Source organism: Nelumbo lutea, chromosome 1 (assembly GCF_056320005.1).
Source record: "Nelumbo lutea isolate HS-2025 chromosome 1, American lotus-T2T, whole genome shotgun sequence".
In the NCBI taxonomy this organism is placed as follows: Eukaryota; Viridiplantae; Streptophyta; class Magnoliopsida; order Proteales; family Nelumbonaceae; genus Nelumbo; species Nelumbo lutea.
This window is the reverse complement of record NC_142684.1, coordinates 81,792,690-81,803,668: the sequence shown is the minus strand read 5'-3', so window position 1 is coordinate 81,803,668 and position 10,979 is coordinate 81,792,690. Positions and strand designations below refer to the sequence as shown.

The window sequence follows — 10,979 nt, the reverse complement described above, 5'->3', positions numbered from 1 at the left end:
TTTTGACGTTTTTCATTTTCAAGACTGTTTTTTCACTATTTGGCTTATATGGTGCATAATGGCGTTTAGTGGTGCCTATTGGCATTGAGGTGTAAAAAAATCGTATGAAAATTGTATCTTATAACCGCCATCAATACTAAACAACCTCTTGGTTGTACAATTTGTTATCCAACTGGACTCCCCTATGTGTTCTCTAATATTATTCTCCAGGATATCAAATGAATGAAGTATCTTTTTACTCTGTTCAATTTAGATGGTATCGGAGTGTTAGATACTCTGCTCCTAAGAACTGTCATCTCTCTTTCTACGAGCAAGAAGATGGCATAAAAAATCTTTAGTTCTAGCAGTAGTGAGAAGTTCTCTGATCCTTTGTCACCATTCTATCTCCATCCCTCCGATAACCCTCGTTCGATCTTGGCCTCTTGCCTATTAACGAGAGAAAATTACCATACATGGAAGCGTGTTATGATTTTTGTCTTAAGTGCCAAGAACAAAACTGGGTTCGTGGACGGCACAATCAAGAAACCAGACCATTCAAATTTAACGGAATGGTATGCCTGGTCGAAATGCAACTCAATGGTGATTTTATGGATCTTCAACATCGTTGCTCAAGAACTACACCAAAGTATTGCATCCTTGAGAATGCCCGTGAGATTTGGCTGGATTTGGAACAATGTTTTTCTTAGGGTAACACCCCTAGAATATTTCAATTGAAAAGAGACTTGACATACTGAAACAAGAAAATCTCCTAGTTGTCATATATTGCTCCAAGATCAAAGGCATATGGGATGAATTTGCAACCTTCTTAGACGCACTAGTTTGTTCCTACAATGGTGCAGCAAAGGAATTCTTTGCTAAGAAAGAAACAAAACACATCTATTAGTTTCTCCTCGGCCTGAGTGAGAAATTCAGCACAATCTGATCTAGTATACTTTGTAGGGACCAACGATTGAAGCTGCAGCCATGAATATAGCAGCGTCACCAAAAGGTGGAAACTCCAAGAATGTTGGTGATCGGCCTAGGATGTGTTGTGATCGTTGCAAGAAGCAAGGACATACTAAAGACCGTTGCTACAATTTGTTTGAATATCCAAAAATTGGGAAGCCAGGGGGAGAATGAAAGGAAAATCACCAGGAAAACCTTCCGCACCAAAAATTTGGAATCACCAATTCAAATGCTAAAATTTCTCCAATTAATGGTCTCTCATATGAGCAATATCAACAGTTGATCAACATTCTCAATGGTGGAAAGCTTGTTCTCTCCAATTTTGCTGAAGGTTGCACAATTAAATTGGTTTATGCACTTTGATGTTTGGCTATTGGATAGTGGTGCCATTGATCACACGGAACCATGCCAGACTGATCTCCATAGTTTTGATAAGCCAAAAATGCGATCAGTTCAATTACCAAATGGGACCAGTTTACCCATTCAATCCAATGGTGATGTATCACTCCACCCAGGATTCACTTTATAGGATGTCTTGTTCATACTTGGTTTTTGTTGCAATTTGGCATCTATCATTAAACTCACATTATAGCTCAACTGTGTTGCTATATTTTTTCCAACTTTATGTGCATTGCAGGTAGATCTATTCATGGGCTAGGTGGGGCTTTGTTTATGTATCAACAGAATACACTCAGGCTCGAGCCTAAGCCCGGCCCGACCGTCGGGCCTAGGTCTTGAGCTCGAGCCCGGCTCTCATATAAAGCTCAAAGCCTGGGCCTGAGCCCTAGACCGGCTAGAAAATTGAAAACAGATTTTTTTTCTTTTTTATTCAATAAAAAGTGTTTTATTTGTATTAAAAACCTTCAAAACTCAAAAATAATAAACATCTAACTATTACTTGGAAAAAAGAGAAGAAGAACAAAGAAAAATATTGTATATATATTTTTTATTAAATAAAATATATTTTTATTATTTAATATATAGTATCAAGTTAGACTCGGACTCAGGTCGGACTTTTTTGAGAAAGACTAGGCCCAATTCGGAAAAAAGTTAGGTCCGATGCTTTAGGCCCAAGCCCAAGCACGTGGGCCTAAATTTATGACCAAGCCTGACTTATAATGGATCAGGCCAGGCCAGTCCATCGGGCTACCTGGCCCATGAACAGGTGTAATTGCAGGACCTGACCTTCAAGAAGGTGATTAGGGTGGGTCTCCTACGTGATGGCCTATACTACCTAGCACCAGTGGGTTCAGCAGTTGCTTTACAAAGCAATGCTCAAACTTCCACCTTATGGCATGCTAGAATTGGCCATGCCTTATATGATCAGTTAGTAAAGGTCTACACATTACAGTACCTAGTAGTGTATGTTGTGATACTTGCATGTGTACGAAGCAAATACGCTCACAATTTCCCATAAGCAATTCTCATTCATAATGTATTTTTTCGCTTGTTCATTGTGACATATGGGGGGTTACAAGACACCATCTCTCTTAGGGGCACGCTATTTTTTAACAATTGTTGATAACTATTCTCAGGCCACATTGGTGTATCTAATGAAATGTAAATCAGAAGCCTATTCTTTTTTTTTTTTTCTTTTTTTTTTTGTAATGTTCTGTGCTATGGTGAATACTTAGTTCATGCCAAGGTTCAATGTATACAATTAGACAATGGTTCAGAGTTTTTATATGGACCCATGAAAAGTTTCCTGATCGAACATGGTATCATGCAACAAACTTTTTGTGTAGGAACTCCACAACAAAATAGGTAGTGGAAAGAAAGCACAAATATCTACTAGAGATTGCTAGAGCTCTACGGTTTCAAGCCAACTTGCCAATCAAATTTTGGGGGCACCACAAAAAAATTAACATATACTGACATCAATCCGTCGATATAGATATCGTTTTATTGACGAAAATTGGCATCTATCACTATATATCTTGACAAATACCAATGAAATACTTATTCATCACTAAAACCACATTTATACCGACCAATAGTTAAAACCCATTGGTATAAGTATGTTTTACCGACAGATATTAAATCCATCGCTATATTCCTTAGAAAATACCAACAAATATTGGTATTTGTCTCTAAATATATTATACAATACCGACGGATATCCGTATCCGTCACTATATGTACTACAATATACTTCACTATATGTACTACCATATACTCACGGATATTATATTCTCTCATTATATGTCATATAAATTACCAACGAATATTGTTCTTTGTCACTATAATATCTTGAACAATACCGACGATATCATTACTCGTCACGACTATCATATACTCATGGATGCTAATCCTAGCTTGTTGTTGTGAAAGAAGCAATACGGATGCATTGATACATTTATGATCAAAAAATAAATCTTACGTAGGCTTATAATCGAATTGGATTTGAATCCTAATGGGCTCTGATTGTCCTTGGATTTAATCCAATTATAGTTTAATTTTTAAATACAACAAAAAATAAAACATTAATTACTTTTTGTCTTTTATATACAATAAATTGATATAAATATAGCATATTGAATTTATTATATATATATAAATTCATATATAATATAATTTATAAAATATATTTTTTTATAACTATATAAAATTTATATATTAAAATAAATTGGTTGTATTTTACCCCAAACTCGATTTTTGGCCAAAAATTGGTCAATGACCCATTGACTCGAACGATCAAACCATCAGTCCGTTCAACAATTTATGGCTATTTTTTATTTTTAATTATTATTTTTATTGTTAGAACGGACCATTCATTTGAATTGGACGATCAAACCGTCGACCCAAAAATTGGTGAGAAGAACGATTGCATTTCCGGGTCGTTTTTTAAATCATGGCCAATACAACCTAAAATAAATAAATAAATTAATTAAAAATTCCGCGCGCGGGTAAGTTTCGCGGGCTTCTGCTCACTCGCCCAGTGGTCAAGTAAAAATAACAAACGAAACAAACGAAGGTTAATTTGGAAAAGCTAAAACAAGCGAAGAGCAGAAGGGAGCCGTCGAGGGTTTCTCTTGAAACTAAAACAAACAAAAATTTGGAGAAGCGCAGAATGGATTAGTACCAGCTCTCGCCTGTTAATCTGAAACCCTCTTTGAAATAGAGGGGGCAACTTGGCGCATCCAGGTATGTATTGAAACCGATTTTTTTTGTCAGTATTGTTTAAAGTTTGGGTGAAATGTTCACTCTGTTTTCCCTCTCAATGAACGCAGAGCGGCGGCACCAAATCCTCCACCTCCGACATCTCTCTTTTCCTCTCCCACTTCTTCCCCCAAAAAATCGCTATTAGTTCAGAGTTCACAATTAAATTTCGGTGGTTGTTAGCATTTTCTGGAGTATACCGTTGATCCTCTGCTCTTCACCGGCGTGATAGAAGAGCCAACTAAACCTTTCTCTTGCAGCATCGATTATCTTTCTCAGGTAAGAACAAGAAAGTTAACTTTTGGGTGTGTTCAGGGTATTTGCTTGGTTTGGTTGGGTTTTATTGTTTGTAAGTTGTGGGTTCTTTGGTTTATTTTGGGTATATGGGGTGTTTTTGCAGTCTAAAGGAATAAATTTCAAGATATTCAAAGGGAGAAACTAAAAAAGGCTAGGCTAGGGTTTTCGACTAGGTTAATTTTAGGGTATCAAGCAAAAAATGGGTTAGTTTTAGGTAGTTAGAAGGTACTAAAAACTATTAAATGAAAAAAAGATCTATGAAGGGATGGGTGAAAAAGTGCGGATTTGATAAATTTGAAGTTATCTATTTTTTGATGTTGCTTTGGGTTTCAGCTTGGCATTCTATGATTTATTCATAGATTTCACATTCCAGTATTTGAGACATGTATTTACTAATTAATTCCAGAAATAGTTAGGAATTTTAAAAATAATTACTAAAATGAAATTTTAAGTTGAAATATCAAGAAGAAAGGGTAAGATGTTCAAGGGAATCAAGAATTAGTGTTTTAGATTGATAATCAGGAAGCAAAGTAAAACAATTGAATAAAGAATACTGGAGGCAAGAGAGTACAATATTAACATAACAAGGATAATTAGGAGCCACACATCCTCTTATGGAATCATTAGACTCGTACCAATCTTCAATGAATATTAAAGTCCAAACGTAGGCACTCTTTAGTACTTAAATGGTAACTACAGAATCTTTATTGCTCCCGTGTTGATTGGAAAATCATTTTTTTAATGGAAATTGAGGGCTTAACTGTATATGATGTGTATGAGCCTCTGCTTGTTTGTAGTTGTATATATAGGTAGCACGTCATTTTGTCATACTTTCTTATCATCATTAGAATACTTTTCTTGCATAGATATACCTCTAGAGAACCATTATGAAAAGCAGAGTTGAACAAAATTACTTTCTCGAAAGACAACTTTTTCATGCTTTAGAGAACCATCATGAAAAGCAGAGTTGACAAAATTTAATTTTTGCCAGTTCATTTGTTGAGATCCAAGGTAATTAATTAAGTTGCAGAATAATTGTTTGCCTCTTTCACTCATTTTTTATGTAGTTTTTGGTTGAAATTTAATTTTCTATTAGACTATTGGGCTTTTTGGAAGTAGTATTGAGTTGGATTCTTTTTCTTATTGCAGTAATAATTTTATTGTTTGTATAATGGCAAAGCTTAAATGAATCAACATTCGTTCTAGTTCCGCTCAATCTTGTGCCCACACCCAACCTGAAACGCATGAGCAGCTTCAAATAGATGTGACCTTACCGATTGATGCTTCGTCACAATTCCAAACAGAATCACCAGCCATGTCAGGTATATGTGATGGCAATCGTAAGTTTTTTACCATATTCTTGCAAAGTTTATAAACTAATGCAATCTTAACATTATATATGATTTTGAAGAGATTTTATGACTGTAAGTACTCACTGAACATACAAAAGAGTTGTAAAGCAAAAAATAATAGAGATACACTGATCTCAAAAGATAGACAGCTGAACCAAACAGAATTCCAATTGGATTGAATATGGATCCACCCCTATTCGATCTGATATATTCCAAATTGACTAGATTTAAATGTATATGATTATATAGACTTAACATTTTACATTCCATCTATTAGTAAAGTTAGTTTGAATGTTGTACTTTTACTAGAGTTATCGGTTCAGGTTTTATAAAATTTATTTTTCAATATATTTTGTTCATGATAATATCAAAGTCAGTTTTAATTCATTTTATTAACAATATAATATTTTGATAAGTTCTCGAGTGATTTTGTTAATGGTGTTCAATATCTGATTGCAATTCAGATTCAAATTTGAATATAAACAAACCAAATTTGGATTTACCTTAAATCTGATTTGATCAAATCCATTTGCAGGCCTAGTTTAGATTCCAAAGATTCATCTATGAGAAGATTTTTTACAGCTTCCCTTTATCTCTCGACTCATACACAGATTTACAAGTGATGTGATGTACTCCACAGAACTATGTGATCTCTCTTGAGTCATACTCAGATTTGCTTTAATACCTTCCCAAATGTTTTTTAACAGTGCAGTAGACGATGATGTGAACCAAATGGTCTTGATATCGGAAGACAAGACCCCAAAAGTTCAGCACATCTTCTTGCCTACCAGGCTGTTGAAAGAAGTACCTAGAAAGGCTTGCCAAACAGCCCCATAATCTTCTTATGATAGTGTGTATGCGGATGGGTTTTGGATGTTGTACAGTACAAATTTAAAACAAAAATCAAACAAATGAACCTGATTCATCTAATGAACATGAAATATGTATTATGAACCTGAATCCAAACCAAATGAACCACAAATGAAGTAACTATGGTTATAATTATCCATGCCATCCTTAAAAGGACTTTAAATTCTGGTCGGTTTTGTAATAAGAATATTTATAATCAAATTCAATGCTTTCAAAGGAGGGGAAATCTCTAGTTTTTCCACCTGCCTACCACAGGTATTCCATTCCTTCTTCAATCCTCCCATTTATATCATGCATTCTGCTGGAGAATGCTTCCCCTTTAAAGTTCTTATTGTTCTCTCTTTTCGGAATCATTATACAAAATGCAGAAGATTCCCTTAGAGAGCTTTGTTGCTTCACTTCCCTTACAGCCACACACATGGACCTAATAATGGCCCATTTAAATAAAATTAAATGAGTAGAACCAAATCCAAATCCACCTTAAGCTGACCCAACTCATTAACTACATACAGTTTGTTCAATGGGTTGATCCCACCTTGAGCTGACCCAACCAAATCCAAATCCACCTTGGACAGGTCTGGTTTGATCCTAGACCTCTTAGCTTGTAGTTAAAAGTCTCTTTAACTTCAACTCTCATCCCTGCCTTTGCATAGCCACATATCAAAGCACTAAAAGCCAACAATTTCTTTGCATGTTATTGTCTTTTTACTTATCAGTTATCACATTGCAGCTTGCTTAGATCATCAAATAACAAAAAGTCACTTTGGATTTATTGAATGAAATTCTAGAGACTCCTTTTCTTGTAGTGTACTTAATATTGTTTATTTCCAATTTGATTTGAGTCCTACTTACATGTCGCTACATTTTATACAATGAAATATTGATATTGCACTTTTAAATGTAGTCTAAATTTGAATTTCTACCATGTTGCACTGAGAAGACTAAAAAGCTAATAGATAATGAAATATCTACTAAGTGGAGGCAATGGAAGAGTGAGATTAAGTCCAGAGGTTATAATGCTGATACTTCTATTGATGACATAAAAGCAAACATTCCTGATTCCCGTGTAGATAAAGATCAATGGGGTCGTTTAGTTGATTATTGGAAATCTGACAAAGGAAAGGTATCAACTAGATCTTATTGTACGAGTTTTCTTGTTATATTTGCTTTATTTAATTTGTTTTTTTAATTGTTATAGAGAATCAGTGAGATAAACAAGGAAAATCGGGCAAAACTAGATGAGCCTCACTGCATAGGAACAAAATATTTTCCTAGGTTCATTGAGGAGAAGGTGATATGTGGATTAAAGTTTATTTTGTTCATTTTTTTATTATATCAATTTTATGGCAAATTTAACAAATTTATTATTTAATTGACTTTACTATGATGATAGACTCAAGAAAACAATGGGGTACGACCTTCACGTGCACAAATATACGTTGAGAGTTGTACATGTAAAGATGGGAGCATAATCAATTAGAAGGCAGCAGCAATATGTGTATGTATTTTTTTAAATCAATTAATAGATCTTTGTATATTATAGTCTATTGATGTGTTAATTCATCTTATATAGTCTTGCTTTGAAATCAGCCCCAAATGTGTTTTGTTTTCCCTAGAAACCTCTTTCAACCTTTGTTTCATTTCAAGTATCATTGCTCCTTTTTGCTATATTTTTTGCTTTCAATTAAATGATAAGTTATATTGTAATTTTTAGGAACGCATGAAACAGTGTATGGGTGTGGTTGAGACTTCAGAAACTACACAAAATTCTTGGAAAAATGACGTCTTCTCCCAAGTGAAAGGACCAGAAAAGAAGGGAAGGATTCGTTGCATGGGAAAGTATCCCACTTCTAAATCATTTGATTCTCCATCTTCTCAGTCAATGGATCATGATGAAGAGGTCCAACAATTAAAGCAAATCTTTACAGGGTTAACAGATGAAGTTAAAGGGCTACAAGGAATAGTTGCAAGCCTTGTGTCAATAATTGAAGGGCAAGTGCCCACGGAGCAAGTTGCAAATATATTAGGGGCAGCAAACCGCTTCATCAATCTTGAGGTTAGTCGACTAAATTTAGTGGAGTTTCTTTTTAGAGTTTTAGAACTCATTTGTTAATTCCTTTTCTTTCGAATTGGCAGAGTTTATTCTTAAGGATATTTTATGCTAAATTTATTTAGATTATCCTTATATAAACTCTTAGTTCATCAATTGTATATCCATCCATTATAACTACTAGACATCAATTAGAATGTCAAATGAAGAGTTCATCCTATAAATTTCGTACTTGATGGACTTGAGGCATGATGTATGTGAGCATTGACAATTTTGGATGGGTTGGGCAAGGTATACCCAGGTCAGAATTGGGATGAAGGCTCAAGGCCAAGATTAAAGCTTGATCTGTGCAAACTTGGCCCAACTTGCACTAAAATTTGATGCAATCCAGTTGGGCTCAGTCTTGGTTTGGTCTTGGATTGGCTAATCAGTCCATACTAGGCTTGGACTATTTAAGGACTAAGCCTAGGCTAAAAAAGGTTGGGTCTAGAATTCAAATTTTGCGCTCAAGCCCAACCCAAGCCCAAAATTGTGGACTAAGTCGGTCTATGATCAGGTTGGGTCCACCCAAATTGCACCCCTAGGTTTTGATGGCCCATGCATGAGTTCACCCTCTTCCCCCTTTTCCTATAACTTTGTCTTCTATAGCTTGTCATGTCATCAAAATTGATACTTATTACCCCCTTTAAGTTTTCTATTACTAAAATAACTTAAAAAATAATTTTTGTATGATATAATGACTGATTTCTCCCATTTTTTCATTATTTTCCAAAGAGAGAAAAAGGAGTAAAACCATAGGTAAAGTGGCTCCAGAATTATATTAACAATCAAAGCATGTGATCATGTAATTTATCTAAAACTTATAGAACTTTTCTATTATTTTTCTCATAGGTACATCGTAGGGTGATGCAAAGCATGTGATCATGTAATTTTGTACTTTGATGGTAAAAGAGTTTTGGAAGCAAATCTTTTTGTGATTTCTAGTGTTTAGTGTTGGGTTATTTTGAATTATGAAAGATATAAATTCATTATAGGATTGAGTAAATCTTTTCTTTTTGTGAAGAGGGATTGAGTAAAGCTTGTGATCATGGAGTTTTTATCTAAAACTTATAGAACTTTTCTATTATTTTTCTCATAGGTACACCGTAGGGTGATGCAAAGCATGTGATCATGTAATTTTGTACTTTGATGGTAAAAGAGTTTTGGAAGCAAATCTTTTTGTGATTTCTAGTGTTTAGTGTTGGGTTATTTTGAATTATGAAAGATATAAATTCATTATAGGATTGAGTAAATCTTTTCTTTTTGTGAAGAAGGATTGAGTAAAGCTTGTGATCATGGAGTTTTGAACTTTTTTTTTTTTGTTTAAAGTTACGAAAAACAACATTTATGATACTTGTATAGATACAATATGGATATTGTATAAATTATGTACATATGGTTATATTCAATTAATGAAATATCTTTCGTTACAAATCTATTTATCCATTAGATTTGAAGGAAAATGTTTATATTAAATGATGGAAATTGATAAAATAGTCATTACAAAGTAGTTAATAATGCCAACATATAGATCAACATGGTATTGTCTGAAACATCCATAATGACAAATCAAAATATCCAATGTTGTCAAAATAAATATTAAAAGGAACTTATAATACGTATACCGACGAAAATATAATAACCGTTGGTAAAGGTAATACAACTATACCGACGGAAATATCTATCACTAAATCTATTACGATGGAAAATTTAACCGTCGGTAAAGGTATTATATTTATATCGACAAAAATATCAATCGCTAAATCCAAATGTCCAACCATCTAAAACCATGCTATTACCACGGTGAATCTGTTGCTATATGCTATTACAATCGATGGCAAATCTGTTGCTATATGTTATTACAACGAATGGTGAATCTGTCGTTATATGATGTTGCAACGAACGGTGAACGGTGAATCTGTCGCTAGATGCTATTACAATGGGTAGTTTAACCGTCGGTAAAGGCAATGTATCTATACCGATGGTCATTTTTTTGCCGGTAAATCCTTGTAGCATCAAGGTATAAATTATTATCCGTTGTATAACCTGGATATGGATATACTGATGGATTTTTGCCATTTAGCGACAGATTTTGTCCGTTGATAAATGTCATGTCTTTTGTAGTAGGGGAATGTATCTTGAATGCAACATATATAATCAATTATCTTCCACACCCATCCTTTCCGGGAAGACACCTGTTGAAATTCTACATGGTCGAGCACCATCCTATGACCATCTTTGGATCTTTGGTTGCCTTGCTTATGCTG

The 10,979-nt window shown here is 34.3% G+C and overlaps 1 protein-coding gene across 6 annotated transcripts; it reads left to right on the top strand.

Moving 5' to 3' along the window:
- The first annotated feature begins 3,864 nt into the window (after nucleotides 1-3,864).
- LOC148875702 (uncharacterized) lies at nucleotides 3,865-10,146 on the top strand. Of its 6 annotated transcripts, none has more exons than XR_016105165.1 (8): nucleotides 3,865-4,089; nucleotides 4,176-4,383; nucleotides 5,551-5,723; nucleotides 7,564-7,746; nucleotides 7,822-7,914; nucleotides 8,017-8,121; nucleotides 8,338-8,679; nucleotides 9,812-10,146. XR_016105165.1 is itself a non-coding variant. In XM_088965132.1 (7 exons), the coding sequence occupies exons 3-6, from the start codon at nucleotides 5,682-5,684 to the stop codon at nucleotides 8,101-8,103; spliced, it is 405 nt and encodes a 134-aa protein (XP_088821258.1). In that variant the 5' UTR covers nucleotides 3,865-4,089; nucleotides 4,176-4,383; nucleotides 5,551-5,681; the 3' UTR covers nucleotides 8,104-8,121; nucleotides 8,338-8,897. The 6 variants fall into 6 exon arrangements, 2 of the variants coding, with proteins under 2 accessions (XP_088821258.1, XP_088821257.1); XR_016105163.1 differs by having other exon boundaries at nucleotides 7,528-7,746; XR_016105164.1 differs by having other exon boundaries at nucleotides 7,528-7,746; nucleotides 9,565-10,146.
- The last annotated feature ends 833 nt before the right edge of the window (nucleotides 10,147-10,979 follow it).

Coding starts and splice junctions, on each gene's coding strand:
- LOC148875702 (XM_088965131.1), top strand. CDS start 5,682: ATGCTTCGTCACAATTCCAAACAGAATCACCAGCCATGTCAG. Junction 5,724..7,527: donor AGAATCACCAGCCATGTCAG/GTATATGTGATG, acceptor TTTTAAATGTAG/TCTAAATTTGAATTTCTACC. Junction 7,747..7,821: donor GGAAATCTGACAAAGGAAAG/GTATCAACTAGA, acceptor TAATTGTTATAG/AGAATCAGTGAGATAAACAA.